Source organism: Cotesia typhae, unplaced genomic scaffold, assembly GCF_013202065.1.
Source record: "Cotesia typhae breed Kobodo isofemale line unplaced genomic scaffold, CoteBio_Ctyphae contig_44, whole genome shotgun sequence".
Classification (NCBI taxonomy): domain Eukaryota; kingdom Metazoa; phylum Arthropoda; class Insecta; order Hymenoptera; family Braconidae; genus Cotesia; species Cotesia typhae.
Window position 1 is genome coordinate 7,839,947 of NW_027423753.1, and position 19,423 is coordinate 7,859,369.

At 35.2% G+C, this 19,423-nt stretch overlaps 2 protein-coding genes across 3 annotated transcripts; one reads left to right on the plus strand and one right to left on the minus strand.

The window, feature by feature from the left end:
* The first annotated feature begins 4,603 nt into the window (after positions 1-4,603).
* LOC141528562 (uncharacterized) lies at positions 4,604-6,963 on the plus strand. Its single transcript, XM_074244680.1, has 5 exons — positions 4,604-5,308; positions 5,471-5,661; positions 5,723-5,968; positions 6,026-6,161; positions 6,351-6,963. The coding sequence occupies exons 1-5, from the start codon at positions 5,212-5,214 to the stop codon at positions 6,737-6,739; spliced, it is 1,059 nt and encodes a 352-aa protein (XP_074100781.1). The 5' UTR covers positions 4,604-5,211; the 3' UTR covers positions 6,740-6,963.
* A 44-nt stretch (positions 6,964-7,007) lies between these two features.
* Positions 7,008-8,765, minus strand: LOC141528563 (uncharacterized). 2 transcript variants are annotated; one of them, XM_074244682.1, is made up of 4 exons: positions 8,385-8,765; positions 8,262-8,279; positions 7,452-7,564; positions 7,008-7,116 (listed from the first exon to the last, which is right to left on the minus strand). In XM_074244682.1, the coding sequence occupies exons 1-4, from the start codon at positions 8,588-8,590 to the stop codon at positions 7,079-7,081; spliced, it is 375 nt and encodes a 124-aa protein (XP_074100783.1). In that variant the 5' UTR covers positions 8,591-8,765; the 3' UTR covers positions 7,008-7,078. The 2 variants fall into 2 exon arrangements, with proteins under 2 accessions (XP_074100783.1, XP_074100782.1); XM_074244681.1 differs by having other exon boundaries at positions 7,069-7,564.
* Between the last annotated feature and the right edge of the window lie 10,658 nt (positions 8,766-19,423).

Here is a 19,423-nt window from a genome sequence, read left to right on the forward strand (position 1 = left end):
AAGTAACTGTGAAGAGTATTAGAAGTACATTTTTATTATTAAATATTTTAAATAGTTGTACGAAAAAACAATAAATAAGAGCAACTTCATTGCGTTTGATTATAAAAACAATATTATAAACATATTAATATTTATACTAGTGAATCACAACTATTTTTAAAGACTCTAACATTTTTAACCAACTACAATATGATTTGTTCAACAAATCATAAAATGGATGATTCACGATTACTCTTTCAGTTTGCGACGATATTCATTATAATATGATCCAATCCATTGCGGAAGATGTAAATCAATATTGTCGTCTGAATTTTCCCAATACTTTATTTTCTTCCTCTGTTGAAGATACAAGCACATATCTAAAATATAAAAAAAAAAATGAGTGTAATTATTATCTCTTATGTGCAGTTGAACTAGGACTTTATTAACGAAGTGAACATTATATGGTAGAATAGAAGATATATCATTATAACGGTTATAAAGCATTTCATACAAAGCTAGTCGCTTTTTTTTAGCTTAACTTGTTGAATTTGTTTCAAATATTAATAATTTGAAGAGCTGATAAAACGTATCTATGATTTTTTTAACTTCCTGCTAAGAAAATCGAAGATTATCGAAAAATCGGGAAGTTATTGTTTTTACTCCATTTTGCGAAAATCGAGTTTTCAACAGATCTCGACGTTTTGAAGCATTAGAAATCTTCCCTGACCCTTCTCGCGATGGTGTCTGTATGGCTGTATGTATATATATATATATATATATATATATATATATATATATATATATATATATATATATATATATATATATATATATATATATATATATATATATATATATATATATATATATATATATATATATATATATATATATATATATATATATATATATATATATGTGTGTGTGTGTGTGTGTGTGTGTGTGTGTGTGTGTGTGTGTGTGTGTGTGTGTGTGTGTGTGTGTGTGTGTGTGTGTGTGTGTGTGTGTGTGTGTAAACCTCTCATAACTTTTGAACGGCTTGGCCGATTTGATCGCGGTTGGTGTCATTTGAAAGGGCTTGACCAAACTTAAATTTTGAATACAACTTGGACCAATTCCGACCGGTAGATTTTGAGGAATCTTAAAAAAACTATTAAAAAAAATTTTTTCAAATCAAGTTTTTTTTTAATAACTTTTAAACAGCTTGATCGATCAATTCCAAAAACTAATCAGCTCTTAACATCGAAAAACCACGTCGATCGCCACCAAGCTGGTCAAAATCAGTTGATTCGTTCGTGAGTTATCGTTGACGAAAGAAAACCGATGAAAGTGTTTTTTTGGAATTACTCTGAAATTTCTGGTTCGATCAAATTAAACTTAAAGATTTTTGATGAGGCTCAAAAAAAACTGCGTCGAATGCCGTTAACCGCGTAAGAATCGGTTCATTGATTCAAAAGTTATTGCGGTTTGAAAATTCAAAAAATTATATTTTATTAAACTGATATTAGAGTTTTGAGCTCGAAGAGCCCTTGTGGAAATAATTCTCTGAAAAAACTCTTGAAAAGTCTTTATAACTCTGAATAAGACTTTTCGAAATTCTTCACATCACTAACTAAGTGAAGGAAAGACTTAATAAGTCTTCAAAACTCTGCAATACTCTTCAAAAGTCAAATTTTCCCTGCAATTTCGGAATTTCTCAAAGAGTTATTAAGACTTGATAAGACTTGTTCAGTTTTACAGGAAAAGAAGAAAATATTTCTTTTCAAAAAAATCACTTATCAGAATTAAATAAAACTATAAAAAAGAATTAATGCATGTTTTAAAAAAATTTTTTTTAAATAATATTTTCATCACGAAAATACTTTGATGGGCATCGAATCACTCATAGTTGAGCAAGTCAAAACATCAACAGCAAATGAAGTGCACTTGCTGTTGGAAACAGATATTACTCAAAGAGTAAATCCAATCGGTATTTAATTTGGACTATCAAATATTAAAGTCAACTTTCTAGGTAGGAAAGAATTTTCTAACCACATGCTACCTATTAGAAACTAAGAACACTCAAAGATTCTAACTGTAAATTCGTAAACTAAAATATGTTAGGTATCAATTAATTCCAGCAGATAGCGTGTGGATAGAAAATTCTTTCCTACCTAGAAAGTTGACTTTAATATTTGATAGTCCAAATTAAATACCGATTGGATGTACTCTTTGAGTAGTATCTGTTTCCTACATCAAGTGCACTTCATTTGCTGTTGATGTTTTGACTTGCTCAACTATGAGTGATTCGATGCCCATCAAAGTATTTTCGTGATGAAAATATTATTTAAAAAAAATTTTTTTAAAACATGCATTAATTCTTTTTTATAGTTTTATTTAATTCTGATAAGTAATTTTTTTGAAAAGAAATATTTTCTTCTTTTCCTGTAAAACTGAACAAGTCTTATCAAGTCTTAATAACTCTTTGAGAAATTCCGAAATTGCAAGGAAAATTTGACTTTTGAAGAGTATTGCAGAGTTTTGAAGACTTATTAAGTCTTTCCTTCACTTAGTTAGGGATGTGAAGACTTTCGAAAAGTCTTATTCAGAGTTATAAAGACTTTTCAAGAGTTTTTTCAGAGAATTATTTCCACAAGGGAGCTCAAAAAAGTAATGTGTAATTTTGAGCGCTTAAGTACAAAATGAGCGGAAAGTTGCAGGGATGGCCTTTACGGTCAACCGTCGTTCTAATTTTTTTTTTTAATTCTTTTGACTATGCTTTTTTGACAAATTAATATTTTTGAAGAGCTTAACATCGTATGAAAGATTCATTTTTGAGCTTGTAGAGCTTAAAACGTCGTGATCAGCAAATTTTGTATCGCTCTTTGTTAGACATTAGAGGGAAGTTGCAGGGATAGCCTGTTGGGTCTTCCGTTGTACTAATTTTTTTTTTTCTTAATCTTGTGTTTTGACTTATTTGGACTATTAATATTTTAAGCTTTGTCTCTGTGATAATGCTAAATTTATTTAAATGCTATTTGGATCGGATTCTAGTAGTTTACGAAAATTTCTTGGGTTTCAGTAATTAGATTTTAAAAATGAAGTATAATCTATAAGTATACTCATAGCAAAAATGCAGCTTTAATTTACGATGATAAGTTAGAAAAGATCATGGGATTGAAGGTGCTAAAAGGGTATTGTATTCAGTTTTCATGGATTTGATCTTTGAAAAAATGGTAAATTCTCAGAAAATGAAAATAATAATTTTTTGAATACACGATAAATTGAAAAAATAATTATGATAAATTTTTATTCAATTTTTCGATGTTTATTAATTTTTTAAATATTATAAATAAAAAAATTTTACTAAAAGTCCTTTAAATAAAAAAAAGACAAAAGTTCAGATAAATAAAAATTCAAAAACAAAAATTTTGAGAAAAATGAAAAATCGTGAATATCAGTTAATTTTATACTAACTTGTGAACATTCCATAGAAAACGGTAAGTTAAAATAAGAAAAATTTACATCTCAGAAACGAATGTTGAAAAAAAATTTCAAAAAATTCATGGACGTGTTTTTTTTATCAGCTTTTAAGAAGTCAAGTTGAAAAGAGGCGAATTTGGTGTGGAATGTCTTACTTACTAAGTGTAGTACTTTATTTTGCATTGCTACAGCTTAATGTACGATTTTATAGTTCTGAAGAGCCAAAAAGGCGTTTATGAATTTTTTTTTTTTTCAATCAACTTAAAAATGTTTATAATATGGAAACATATCGAAAAAAATTAGGAAAACGGTTGACCCAGAAGGCCATCCCTGCAACGTCCCGCCAATTCTATACCTAAACGCTTGAAATTGCACTTATAAGGTTTTAGAGTTCTTCGAGCTCATAAATACAATTTGTATGTTATTTTGAGCTCTCCGAGCTCAAAAAATAGCTTTTTTAAGCTTTTGAGCTCTTCGAGCTTAAAAGTTTGATAGAGATTTGATAAAACACTATCTTTCAAATTTTCAAATCGCAATAACTTTTCAATGAATGAACCGATTTTCACGTGGTTGGTAGCATTCAACGCAGTTTCTTAAGCATCATGAAAAATTTTTGAGTTTATGTTGATAGAGCGCAAAACTTCGGAGTAATTCCAAAAAAACACTTTTTTCGGTTTTTTTTTCGTCAACGATAACTCATGAACGAATCAACCGATTTTGACCGGACTGGCGGCGAAGAACGTGGTTTTTTTTATGTTAAGAGCTGATTAGTTTTTAGAATTTATCGGTAAAGCTGTTTAAAAGTTATTCCAAAAAAACCACTTTTGAAAAAATTTTTTTAACTTCTCGCTAAGAAAATCGAAGATTGTCGAAAAATCGGGAAGTTATTGTTTTGTAGTTTTTCTGCGATTTCTCAAAATCTACCGGTCTGAATCGGTCCAAAGTGTATTGGAAATCTAAGTTAGGTCAAGCCCTTTCGAATGGCACCAACCGCGATAAAATCGGTCAAGCCGTTTAATAGTTATAAGAGGCTTACATACATCCACACACACACACACACACACACACACACACACACACACACACACACACACACACACACACACACACACACACACACACACACACACACACACACACACACACACACACACACACACACACACACACACACACACACACACACACACACACACACACACACACACACACACACACACACATACAGACACCATCGCGAGAATAGTCAGGGAAGCTTCCCACGACTTCAAAACGTCGAGATTCGATGAAAACTCGATTTTCGTAAAATGGGGTGAAAACAATAACTTCCCGATTTTTGAAAATCTGAGATTTTTAGCGGGAAGTTGAAAATAAAATCTCAATAATTTTTTTTTTATCATGCCTTGTTTGTTTTAGGATTTTATTTTCGTCAGACAAAAAAGGCATGTAAAAGAAAGAAATTTTTCTTATATTTTTGAATAATTTTTCAAATTATGAATATCTTCAAGTTCATTGGAAAGGAAATATTTTTTTACGCTATTTTACCTGTGTGAAACAAAACAAACAGAATGAGCGTGTTCAGCCGAACTAAGTACTGAGTATACTTAGTAAGTTAGTCAGAGTAAACGAATTTTTCCTCCTGACCGTCTGAGCGCTGCGTATTTCGGCCTGGACACACTTACTAGCTTTCGCAAGTTATAACCTGTATTTGTTGTATAAGTCATGATTGTTGACAAGATTTTTTATTATTGTAATAAGTAAAATACCATGAATAATATTATACATAATAATATTTTAATGGATGAAATTCTGTATGATCCTTTCGACGATATTAACAATTTAGTGCAGCAATTTCCAATAAATGGTGAGTGAAAAAATTGGTTAAATTAAATAATCCTGAAGTTACAGATGTATGGCAATTTCAATAGTTTACAATAGTTTTATTTTTAACAAATGTCTAAAAATAGTTTTCAATAGTTTTATTTTTAACTGAAATGAGTAAAATATGTTTTTCATTTTTGTTAAGGGTTCAATAATATTATAAATGAAGCGGAAGATTTAATATTAGAGTTTGAAGGAAACTTACATGGTGGCATTGAAATAAATCCTCGTGACTACGCTCCAGCTAGGATATTAAATTATTTTGAAGAAGTCATTCCTAACTATACAGATTATGAATTTTATTCCCAATTTCGGATGTCACGAGAATCTATCGAAGTAAGAAGACAATTATGCTAGTCAAAATTTATTAAAATATGGTACATCATTTTTTTCACAGGAACGAGAAAATGCCATTAGGCCCCATATTCTTAATATTGATGATGACATTCCTCTGCAAAAAAAAATTTTATTGACAATTTGGATTTTGGCTACTCCCGATAGTTTTCGCTCGGTTGCTGATAGATTTGGGTTACCTAAATCTAATGCTGACTTGATATTTAAAGAAATTGTCGATATACTGTCTAATCTTTTGCCTCAATTCGTTCGTTGGCCGGATGCAAATGAATGGGAAATAATTGAAGCTGTAAGTACTAACGATATTGGTATGGTCATAAAGATTTGTAATTATATTTGCATTTAGGAGTTTCTTTCAAAACCAGGGGGATTTCCCGGAATTCTCGGAGCTATCGACGGATCCCATATTGAAATTTTGCAAACACCAGGAAATGCAAACGATTATTATAATCGAAAAGAAACTCATTCAATAATATTACAAGGTATTACTATATTATTATAACTATAATTATGTTATTATCTTATATTAATTATGTACGCATGTATATTTATATGTGCATATATAAATATATATAAATGAGACACTAGTAATTCCCTTACTCTCTTGCCAAATATTTAAAACAAAATTAATATTGATAACTTAGTAATTAAAAATAGATAAAATTCCACAGGTACATGTGATCATAAAGGGAAATTTATTGATGTTCTGATTGGAAGACCTGGGAGAGCGCACGAAGCGTCTGTTTTCAGATCTTCACCTCTGTTTACACGATTAACAGATGCTGGAAATCCCTTGCTACGGCCGAATCAACATATACTTGGAGATTCAGCATATCCATTGATGATGAATATTTTAACGCCCTTCAAAGATAATGGTCACCTCACCAGACAACAAATAAATTACAATGTCAATCATGCGTCATCGCGTTCAATAATCGAGCGCGCATTCGGTTTACTGAAAGGAAAATTCCGTAGATTACAGTTTTTAAATGTCAAATCTGTTTCTATGGCAATTAAAATAACTTCCGCAGAGTGTACACTGCACAATTTTATGTTTTAACATAAATATCCCTTGCTTTAGCAAGGCGATGCTAATGTTAGGGATATTTTTAATAATAATAACAATAATATTGATAATAACGATGAAATAGAAATTGATGCACACATAGAGGAGGAAGATGAAACTATTGGAGCAATTGAAAAACGGAATACTATAATGAATTCACTGTAAAAACGATGTTTATTAATTTAATAATTGTATCTGTGTAATAGTAAGAAATAAAATTACATAATTTTTAAAACTAATATCTTATTTATTGTAGTGTTTAATAGGTTCAATACAAGCATTTTTTTTTATTTCTTAAGAAATTATAATAGTATTATGATGACTTAGTATTATTTATTGAGATTTAAGTTGATAAGTGCCAGTTTTTAAATCTGGAATAAAATTTCATACAATAAATAAACTATTAGAGCAGCTTATTTTATGTATATAAAAATATTGATAATTAAAATTTTATTACAGATTAGAAACCTGACATACCACATGAAACATAAATTTTACTTTTATTTTTGATTTATTATTTGTTTCAGAAGTTCATTCCGTTCTCGAAAAACTTCTGTCAAGTCAGTCATCTTTTCTTTCCATATCATAAGATTTTCTTTTTGTAAATTTTTACATTCTTCTAACTTCTCATTAAATACTTTCATGACTTCTAATTTACTTGAATCTAAATCTAATTGTTTTTGTCGATGATAATAAATATTTATACCTCGCGCTGATTTATAACAATTCGGTGATGTTCCCTGATTGTCAGCACTGGAATGAATCTCATTAGAACTCGAAGCTTTAGACTTACTGCCGTCTGGTGCGTTATTTTTAGTGCTGCAATGAATTATAAAAATGTGTATTAATCTAATAGATATTCATTATTTTTAGCGTAAAAAAGTAACTGAAATGATAATTTAATAATAAAAGATAGGTATTCGAGTGTGCAGGTAAGGATAAATATATTAGTTATTTGCATATTATTGAAAAATACTGTTCGACATTAAATTATTTGTAATTAAATCAACAGCAATATGGATTATGAAACAGCAGTATGAACGAGCAGATCCAGGAAAACTTGAGAATGGTGGTGGTGTTTCTTCTTGTGAATGCCGCTCAGGAATGGTTAAACAGGATTGGGCTTCATCTACAGGAACATGCTAGGAAGTTGATTGAAGAGGAAGAAGATGAAAGAAAACGATTCGAAAATACTAGAGTGACAGTAGAGGCTTTGATGAAGTGGAAGAAACGATTTGAAGAAAAAATGAGACACATTTAGGGACGAAAACAAGCGATGATACAAGGGAAGAAGTAAACTGGCAGGAGAATTATTTATAACTGATAAAACTTTGAATGAATCTTATCTCAAGCTCTTAGATGATGTCGATGCATCTAAAGTTGAAAGTCTATTCCAAAACCTCGATGACCTGGACCTCAATGAAAATGACTCAAACGATGACGACTCTTAGTCAAGCCGATAAAGTAAATCGATCCTGTTAATTGAACATAATTTTATCGTTTATATATTTATTACTTGTTTGCTTTCAGAAAACTGTAAAATTCAACAAAATATAAAATACCATCGTATTAAATAAATAATGTTAATCTAAAATTATTAAATGTCTAAAAATAATAGAAAAATTATTTTATTACATACCTATTAGACTCTGGATTTGATAAGTCGATGACTTCGTTATTTTCCTCTGCTGATGACATACTTCCGACAACATTAGATCCAAAATTAATTGACAAATCGTTATGAAAAATTTCATCCATTGACTTTACCCAAGGCCATTGTTTACGTCCTTTTCCAGTAGTACGTTTCGAATTATTTTTTTTTATTTTCGAGTAAGTAGTCTTCATATTCCCAAACTTTCTCTGTGCATCATTGGAAGTAAATTGAAAATGATTTTTGTTAAACTCATCTGCGATTTCACGCCATAATGTTGCTTTCTTTATTTTAGGATTTCGAAATTTTTCTTTTCTAACAAAATATTCATGAAGTAACAGTTTAATTGTAGCATCGTTCCAAACTGTGTTATCGTCAACGTCTACAATAAAAAAACACAGAATGAAAATGAGTTCATATTAATATTAGAAACTAGACCTCATATTAAATAAAAAAACTTATTTAAAACCTTTTCATCGATTCCTGGGGATCTTCAATCAATTCTTCATCTTGATTACTTGCCTGCTGATAGTCATCTGAATTACTTGTCTGGTCTACATTATTTTGACTAAGCATTATTTCATGACAATAAGCCGCAGCGAAATCATCATCTGAGTATAAAATAAATTACTTAAATTTTCATATTTATTATAAAACTAATTTTATTATTTATCATAAAAAGTCCAGATAATTTTTCATAACCTCTTTTTTACTTACCGTTACACATTTTCTCATGGAATTTTCTCGTGTCCGATAATTTATAAGTGAAATTTTCGTATTCATACGACATTTCAAAATAATTAGGGTCTGTCATGTTCCAGAATTATTATTTATTAATTTATTACAAACGTTTTTCTTTAACATAAAATTGAGCTCGCATTTACCGCCAAAAAATACTAAGTAAAATGGCGGTGAGAGAAAATTTCCTTAATATCAGCAAAGTTGTCCAAGCCGAAAACTGAGCTCAGTACTCTTAGTTACTTACTAAGTATACTCAGTACTTAGTTCGGCTGAACACGCTCAATGTAAGATTATTTATAAGCTGTACATTATGCCTTGTCAAAATTAAAAAACAAAATAAAAATATTTAATATGATAATCCGCAAGTTGGTTATAATATTCTTTTTTCGGTAGTTTTTGTAATTTGTTACGATTTTAATTTTGTATTTCCTTATATTTATTTATTCATTGGAACAAGGGCTTCAGTGATATTTATTAATCAAATTTTCTTCATTACTTGCAATTCTCATTTCGTATAACTTTCAGGATAATAATTGTCACCAGAAAATGGATCCAGTAAAATCTTATACAGACTATTGTCTGGGATCTCGGAAATCTTGGGAAGACTCATCTAGCGAACGGCTCTCTTAAGTTGGCGGGGGGTAATTGATTTTTTATTAATTTTTTTGGCTAATTCAATTGTTCTTTAACTGTTCTTCAATGTTTGATCAAAAATTTCTTTTGTTCGTTTGTAGTTTTTTTTTTTTAATTTTCAAAAATTGACTCTCAAGTTAGCACTAAATATTGATTTTCTCACTTTTTTTTTTTTAAATAGTTTATAATTATTTATTCATTGTTCGATTAAAAAAAACATTTGTTCGTCCTTCGTTATCCTGTAATTTAATAATAAACTTTTTTTTTATTCTAAGCCAATTTATTTTCACCGCGCATGCGCAAAGGTCATTCGAACCGTAAGTAACCCGGCAATCTTTAAATGAGAATTATTTGTAAATTATCGTTATATCCAAGGGACATAAAAAGTTTTCTGTTAATATTTTTTAGGATTTAAGTTGATAATTATTATCTTAAATATACGTATTGCATGTCTTTAATGCAAAACACGTCGGTAGGTTCTACAATGGCCTAAAAAGCAGTTCTTACTTTGCATGTTCTGTCATTTTTGTATAATCTATTTATTTATATTAAATACTAATGGTCGTTTAATAGTTTTTAATAGTGTATTTGGATTATTTGATAGTAATAAATTTATTGATGAACTTTTTTTTGTCAAATTCGCCCGAAAATTTTGTTATCCTTTCAGCTATACAACTATCAAGTTTTTTTTCCATTTTATATAAAATTTTATGAGAGTAATCAACAATCGATTAATTTTATTCTAATAAAAATATTCAATTAGTTATCAATAATAGTATTGTACTATTCTACTTCCGATTATAACCACACGAATGACCGGTTTTTCAAATTTCAAATTGCACTTTCTCATAATAATAATAATTCAATATAGAGAAAAATAAAAAGTTTGACAACAGATATCGTGATCGATACAATTGCAAAAACATGTAATAGACTAGTTACTTATAATCAAACATAATAAAAAGAGAAATACATAGATAAATAAAAGATAATTTTTTAATTAATTATTAATTCACAGACAACTATATCTGTGTTTATATTAAGACGATAATCGAAAAAATTATGATTATGTTAATAATATAATAGTTACCTACCGACCGATTTTCTATTGAATGTAGTGAAGTCTATTGTATTTGAATTGTCTAACTAGACGTGTTTAACTATATTTATAATTAATTGATAAGTTAATTAGTAACAGGAATAAAATTAATTGTGCATTAAGCTGTTGGTTTGTAGCGAGGTGATTTTTCTTATGTGATTTTACGTATTAACAACTGCATAGAATCATCTAACGTAGGATAATTTATCACAATACTATCAAATTAATAAATAATTTATAATAAATATAACCATATTCAAATGAACAATCATAACTTTCATAATATTTAATAATCAAAAATGTACAGATAAAACCTGATGTCACTGTTGTCAGTGTCATAAACCATGTGTGTTAATAATGTTGAAAATCATGCTGGTAAAGCAATAAAAATTAGTAATGTACTTAAAATTTTTTTCTACAATGCACCCATTGTTATTAATAATTATGAATGTATTCATGGTAAATATAGAACTGATTTAATAGAAAAAAATTCCAATAACTGAAAAACAATTTATGATAACTGATTTTTAGTATTCAGCTAATAAAGCAGCTAATGATAACATTAAAAAATGTCAGCGTACTATCTACTTAATAACCCTTTTTGTCTTGACTTATTATTGCTAAGACTTGGATCTGATTATTACACTTGTTTATTGTGTTCTGATAATTAACTACTGGAGAGATCAAATATATAAACTTGTCTAAGCAACAATAACACCGTATAACTTCATTTCAGAAAAAAAATGCGATGTTTCTAATAATTGATAATATTTATGAAACTAAAATTGACAGATATTGAAAAAAATTTTTTTTAATTTTATAAAAATGAAATTATTATGAAAAAAATTTAATAAAAACAACTCCACATTTGAAAATTAAAAAAATAATTAGTGAACATTTTTAGAAGCATTTTTTTTTATTGTAATTGATTTGCTACAAAAATTAAAAAAATTTAGCTGTCAGCTAGTATTATTGATATTCTATTAAAAAGAAAATTATCAATAGTCTTTTTTATAGACTGGTCTTCAAAAAATTATAAATGTGTTAGATTCACAGTGGTTTGTTAGATATGTTTATATCAATGGTGGCTTATATTTTTTGTTACACTCTCAAAGTCCAATGATAATAAATAAAATAATATTATTAAATAAATTTTTCTTTAAATGTAATTTATTAGTAATTTAAAATAATTCTATCTGCTTACAATATCTAATTTATATCCACAATAATTTTCGACCTACAACATCAAAAAAGTTAAATAAATAAATAAAGTTATCGATTAAATAGTTTATTATAGACGTGAGCGCTAGTAAAAAACTAAATCAAGATCAAATCTATTTTTTTTTATTATTATTATTTAATTAAATTATTTATCAGTTCATGTTAAAAATACTAAGTAAAGAAAAAAAGATGAGAAAGATATAAATTAAAACGAGAATATTATATATCTGGCGTGCGCGAATTGGATTACAAAAGAAACAGTTTTACTTTATTTTACATTGTTTCCACAGAGTTATTCTCAATAAGTTAGTAAAACCACATAGAATTTGTAATCGTTTTTGTGCCATTCGGTCAGCTGGAGAGAACAAATAATGGTGAAACCCCCTAAAACGTTGATCAACACGTGATGTTAGCCAGAAACTAATGGCCTTAGCACACTGAAAGCTGAGATGAATTGAGGACAAAGCACTGATAACTGTAAGTAATGATAGTAAAATAACTCATGAATAAGATCAATTGAAAACTATGAGAATAAAATGATATTATAATAATAGTAACGCAAGAAAAATACAAGTTCTGCATATATTCTCGGTCGATAATAATTCAACTAGAAAAACAAGACTCTTATGAAATACTTTTCTTTCTCACTTTCAGGCACGCATATTCTAGTCCACGTTTTTGATTTCACTGTTTTCTTTTATTAGTATTGTTATTGTTATTATTATTATTATTATTATTATTATTATTATTATTATTATTTTGTTATTAAATGCTCAGGGGGGTTATCCCCGGAGTCCGATTCTCCGAGGGCCCAGCCTGAGCTCCATCCGTTACTGCTGGACCACTCCGCACAACAAGGCGGTTAGTGATCACAGCAGGCCAAAGTCATTTCCCTTAAGAGACGGAGAGAACCAAGTAAAACAGCCTTCTGCATCCTAACTGCCAAGAACTCAGCTTTTGATGAGCAAGCTGGAACTTTGGCAAGTGAGGATACAAAAGACTGTTTCATCCCTCCTAGGACGCCAACAATCAGGACGACAAGCTTGACACGGTAACCTGGGTAAAGTTTGCCAATTTCAAACAGGAGATCCTGATATATTTGTCTTTTGTGCTCTTCTTTGGCTGAGATGTTGTATTCAGCCGGGGCCGAGAACTCAATGACATAAATGTCACGAGTGGCCTTGTCGAAGAGCACAATATCAGGTTTGTTGTGATCTATCCGCCGGGTTGTTGCAAATGGCATGTTCCAATAAATTTTGCAACTGTCATTCTCAACAACCTGGGGAATATCTCCTGGCAAATAAGGCAGCACTGGTGTCACGTCAATACCGTAGCAATGACGAAGATAGTAGTACAGTACTCTCAGGGCAGCATTGTGACGCTGGATATATGCACCTCTCGCCAGCACTGGACATGCCGACAAAAGGTGCATAAGCGTCTCCGGATGTTGTCTACACCTCCTACAGGACGTGTCCGGAAGCTGCACCTGGAGCACCTTGCTACGGTACTCAAGAGTGTTAATGACACCATCTTGGCAGGCAAATATGAACCCTTCAGTCTCGGACATCAGGCCCGCTGACTTTAAGAAGGAAAACGTCAGCTGGATGGACAAGCCATGATCACGCACGTGTTTAAAGAACACGCTGTGCATGGACTTGTCCATCAATTCCAAGGAGTAGTTTTTCCTCGGCGTTCCTGATGACGCTCTTAAATTCCTCCTTTCGGAGTTCCATAAGAGCGTTTATTTCTCCAAGACCAAGGGTTCTTGCCGCATATATTGCTGCCTTATACAAGAATGACCCCTTATGCGCATTTTCATGTTTATGTACAATTTGCATAAGAAAGTCATCCTCGTCTGCAGTGAAATTGACAACTTCGTGAGTTAAACCCAGGACCAAACGGTCGTGAAGCCGCTCCAAACTCTGCAAACCTCTCCCACCGATGGACCGGGAGAGGTATAATCTGGCGACTGATGAATTGGGGTGCATGCTCCGATTCATATTAATGATCTTACGGGTTTTGATGTCGAGATCTCGTAAATCCTTTCGGGTCCATTTCAGGACACCGAAAGAGTATAGTAAGACTGGGACAGCGAGCATGTTAGTAGCTGAGACTTTGTTTTTGCCGGAAAGTTCGGAGGACCAAATTTTCCGGAGTCTCCTAACATACTCGCTCTGGAGAGTTGTTCGGACTTCAGAGACCGCATGCATGCGGTGCTCTTCCATTCCTAGATATCTATACAACTCCCTGGCGTCTAATTGGCTTAAGACGCTCCCATCCACTAATTCGACATCATCACCAGTATCAGAGCACTTACCCCTCGCCAGATGTACGACCGCACACTTGTCCAACCCAAAAGACATTCCGACATCTCGTGTGTACTCTGCTACGATGTTGAGGGCCGCTTGTAGATGATCTTTATCAGCGCTATACAACTTCAGATCATCCATGTAAAGCAGATGGGTAATCGAATAGTTTCGATCACCCGGAGGCCCCACAGAGTACCCATGAGTTTTACGGAGAACAACAGATATAGGCAGCAGTGAAATGCAAAACAGCAGAGGGCTCAAGGAATCGCCTTGGAAGACCCCTCGTTTGTACTCTACAACTCCGGTTACGTGCAATGCGTTTCCACTTCCAATGTGAAATCGCGTTCGCCAGAGCTGCATTGTACGCCGAATACATTCCACTATTTCGGGATTGACTCCCAGGCATTTGAGTAGATATAAAATCAACTCATGTGGAGTTGAGTCAAATGCCTTGCGATAGTCAATCCAAGCCATTGACAGGTTGCGTTGATAGTAGATCGCATCTTGTAAGACGCATCGATCCACTATCAGGTTCTCCTTGCAACCTGACAGGCCTCTTTACTGCCACGTTGTTCATATATCTGTTGCCATACAGGCTCTATCTGCTGCAAGATACGGTTATTTAAAATTTTTGTAAAAATTTTATAAACCGCATTCAAGCAGGTGATAGGCCTGAAATTCTTAGGGTCAGACAAGTCACCTTTTTTAGGTATCAGTACGGTTCGCCCTTCTACAAGCCAGTCCGGAATCGGATCGTCAGCTCTAATGTATGATGTAAATATGCGGGCCAGATGGAGGTGGGTAGAAGTAAACTTCTTCCACCAAAAGACATTAATGCCGTCTGGTCCAGGGGTAGCCCAATTTTTGCTGCCATTTAGAGCTGAACGAACTTCATCCACACTGACTGCAGGGCTCTCTTCATCAGCATTCTGTCGACGGTGTTCCCGACAGAATACTTTGAAGTCGTGCAGAGCTGGAGTGTTGGCGTTCACGTTTGGTTGATCTCCATACAACTCAGTCCAAAAAGCTTCCACCCGCTCAGGTGTTGGATAATTCCCGGTAACATCGGTCTTTGGTGTCAGAAACCGTGAAGGGCTGGATCGAAACAACGAGTTGTCGACCAACCGCTTCAGCCTTTTCTCTAATGACTTTTTAGCAGCCACTAGAGCCCGCAATTTATTAAGAGACTCTTCCTTGATGACATGAAGAGTACTCTTGTTCAGTGTGTGATGACGCCACCGAAGTTCAGCAGCAATGCGCCGAATTCGGGGCGTGTATGGTGTTTGAGTTGTGTCGTACTCAATCACACACTGAATGCGGGAGACCTGTTTCCGGACATGTCAATTTTCAAGCCAAGTTGTGAGATGCGCTGTTTCAACCTTGCCTCGATCGAGAGACATTGTCTCTCTCTCGGAAAAGCCGAAACTGCTGCACCATACACAACCTGGCTCACAGTGAGCAGGGTGGAATCCTCCAGGATGTTTGCACGGAGATCTTCGTTTACCGCGTCAAGCTGTTGTTGGGAGTAAGTTATCTTTTTAGATATACTTACTTGCCGTCCTACAAAGGGATTGTTGTTGTCCAAGGAGGAACGGCGTCGCTCTTGGTGTAGTTGCGCCGGAAAGGAAAGTCTATTAGACTGCCTTCTGTCCGGCACAAGCGATCTTCTATTTCGCCGAAGATGAGCGGCATAATTACGCAGGTGTTTGGGCGTAAAATGCGCTAGCTCCGGATGCATATCACTCCAAAGAGTGTGCATCCGGGCCATATAGCCGCTCACCCCCGGCTCGCTACGTTGGTAGCACACCAAGAGATCGACTCTCAGTTCCTCCGTCCACTTAAAGTAAGTCCTTAAGGCGCCAGGGTCGTCATCATTCATCGGGTCCGGCGTGCTCCTCCCACCTGATGAATGGTCCTCATCCGAAAAGGACCGGTTGTGGGGAGCACTTCTGAGTTGGTATCTTGTGGTAACTCAGTTATTTCCATGCAGTGGGTAGTTGGCCCACTGCACGGGCTACGTCGTTCGCCTACAGACCTGATGTTATGGTCTGCGTTTCCCGCGATGCGCCGCTTGGAGGCCACGTAGCAAGCATCGCTTATTATTATTATTTGTTATTAATTGCTCAGGGGGGTTTTCCCCGGAGTCCGACTCTCCGAGGGCCCAGCCTGAGCGCCATCCATTACTGCTGCACCACTCCACACAACAAGGCGGTTAGTGAGTGCAGCAGGCCAAATTCATTTGCCTAAGTAGACGCAGGGATCCCAAAATGACAGCCTTTTGCATCCGCACTGCTAGAGACACGGCTGCTGAACTGCAAGCCGGTATCTTCGCAAGTGAAGACACAAAAGACTGTTTCATCCCTCCAAGGACGCCGACAACCAAAACGACGAGCTTGACACGGTAACCTGGGTACAGTTTGCCAATTTCAAACAGGAGATCCTGATATATCTGGTGTTTGTGCTCTTCTTTGGCCGAGATATTGTATTCGGCTGGGGCCGAAAACTCAATGACATAAATGTCACGAGTAGCCTTGTCAAAGAGCACAATATCAGGTTTGTTGTGGTCAATCCGCCGGGTTGTTGCGAATGGTATGTTCCAATAAATTTTGGAACTGTCATTCTCAACAACCTGCGGAATATCTCCTGGCAGATAAGGCAACACTGGTGTCTCATCGATACCGCAGCTATATCTGAGATGATAATAGAGTACTCGCAGGGCAGCATTGTGACGCTGTATGTAGGCACCTCTTGCCAGCACAGGACATGCCGACAAAAGGTGCATCAGCGTCTCCGGATGTTGTTTACACGTCCGACAGGACGTGTCCGGAAGCTGCGCCTGGAGCACCTTGCTACGGTATTCGAGAGTGTTGATAACACCATCTTGGCAGGCAAATATAAACCCTTCGGTCTCGGACATCAGGCCAGCTGACTTCAAGAAGGAGAATGTCAGCTGGGTGGACAAGCCATGGTCACGGACGTGTTTGAAATACACGCTGTGCATGGACTTGTCCATGTGTTCACCGAGGAGTTTTTTTCCTCGGCTATCCTGACGACGCTCTTGAACTCCTTTTTCGGGAGTTCAATGAGAGCGTTTATTTCTCCGAGACCTAAGGTATTTGCCGCGTAGATTGCTGCCTTATACAAGAACGACCCCTTCCGCGCATTTTCATGACTATGAACAAATTGCATCAGGAAGTCGTCCTCGTCTGCTGTGAAATTGGCAACCTCGTATGTTAAACCCAGAACCAAACGATCGTGAAGCCGCTCCAAGCTCTGCAATCCTCTCCCTCCGATGTTCCGGGAGAGGTATATCCTGGCGACTGATGAGTTAGGGTGCATGCTCTGATTCATATTGATGACTTTACGGGATTTGATGTCGAGATCTTTCAACTCATTTCGAGGCCATTTCAGGATCCCAAAAGAGTAAAGTAGGACCGGGACAGCGAGCATGTTAGTAGCTGAGACTTTGTTCTTGCCGGAAAGTTCTGATGACCAGATCTTCCGGAGTCTCCTAACATACTCACTGCGAAGAGTTGTTCGGACTTTAGAGACGGCATGCATTTGCCGCTCTTCAATCCCTAGATATCTGTACAACTCTCCGGCGTCTAATTCTCTTAAGACGCTCCCATCCACTAATTCGACATCTCCACCCGTATCAGAGCACTTACCCTTCGCCAGGTGTACGACCGCACACTTGTCCAACCCAAAAGACATTCCGACATCTCGTGTGTACTCTGCTACGATGTTGATGGCCGTTTGTAGATGATCTTTGTTGGCACTGTATATCTTTAGATCATCCACAAACAGTTGGTGAGTGATCGAGTATACTCGATCACTCGGTAGCCCCGCAGAGTACCCACGAGTTTGTCGGAGGGCAACAGATATTGGCAGCAGTGAGATGCAAAACAACAGAGGGCTCAGAGAATCTCCCTGAAAGACGCCTCTCTTGTACTGAACAGTTCCGGTTACGTGCAATGCATTTCCACTTCCTATGTGAAAACGCGTTCGCCAGAGCTGCATCGTACGTTGTATGCATCCCACTGTTTGGCGATTGATTCCGAGGCATTTGAGCAGATAGAGAATCAACTCATGTGAAGTTGAGTCAAATGCCTTACGGTAGTCAATCCAGGCCATAGACAGGTTGCGTTGGTAGTAGATTGCGTCTTGAATGACGCATCTATCTACCAACAAGTTGATCTTGCAACCTGACACGCCCTGTTTACTGCCACGTTGTTCGTATATCTGTTGCCACACAGGCTCTATCTCCTGCAAGATACGGTTATTTAAGATTTTTGTAAAAATCTTGTAAACCGCATTCAAGCAAGTGATAGGCCTGTAGTTCTTTGGGTCGGACAAGTCACCCTTTTTAGGGATGAGTACGGTTCGCCCTTCTACCAGCCAGTCTGGAATTGGTTCGTCGCCCTGAATGTATGATGTAAAAATCCGGGCCAGATGAGCATGTGTAGAAGAAAATTTCTTCCACCAGAAGATGTTTATGCCATCTGGACCCGGGGCAGCCCAGTTCTTGCTGCCATTCAGGGCTTTACGAACCTCTTCCACACTGACTGCAGGGCTCTCTTCGGCGATATCCTGCCGTCGGTGTTCTCGACAGAATGCCTCGAAGTCGTGCAGAGCTGGAGTATCCGGGTTGACGTTTGGTTGATCTCCGTACAATTCACTCCAAAAGGCTTCCACTCGCTCAGATGATGGATGATTCTCGGGAACAGCGGTCTTAGGTGACAGAAAGCGTGAAGGGTTGGATCGAAACAAAGAGTTGTCGATCAACCGCTTCAGCCTTTTCTCTAGTGACTTTTTGGAAGCCACCAGAGCCCGCAACCTGTTAAGAGACTCTTCTTTGATGACAAGAAGAGTACTCTTGTTCAGTGTGTGATGTCGCCTTCGAAGTTCTGCCGCCAGGCGACGAACTTTGGCGTGTACGGTCTTTGAGTACTAACATACTCTATCACACACTGAATGCGGGAGACTTGTTTCCGAGAAATGTCAATTTTGTGTCCAAGTTGAGC

Bases quoted from the DNA above. Each gene is read 5' to 3' on its own strand.
- LOC141528562 (XM_074244680.1), top strand. From the start codon at position 5,212: ATGAATAATATTATACATAATAATATTTTAATGGATGAAATTCTGTAT. The intron at 5,662-5,722 runs GTAAGAAGACAA...TTTTTTTCACAG, and splicing joins TGTCACGAGAATCTATCGAA to GAACGAGAAAATGCCATTAG. The intron at 5,969-6,025 runs GTAAGTACTAAC...ATTTGCATTTAG, and splicing joins AATGGGAAATAATTGAAGCT to GAGTTTCTTTCAAAACCAGG.
- LOC141528563 (XM_074244681.1), bottom strand. From the start codon at position 8,590: ATGAAGACTACTTACTCGAAAATAAAAAAAAATAATTCGAAACGTACT.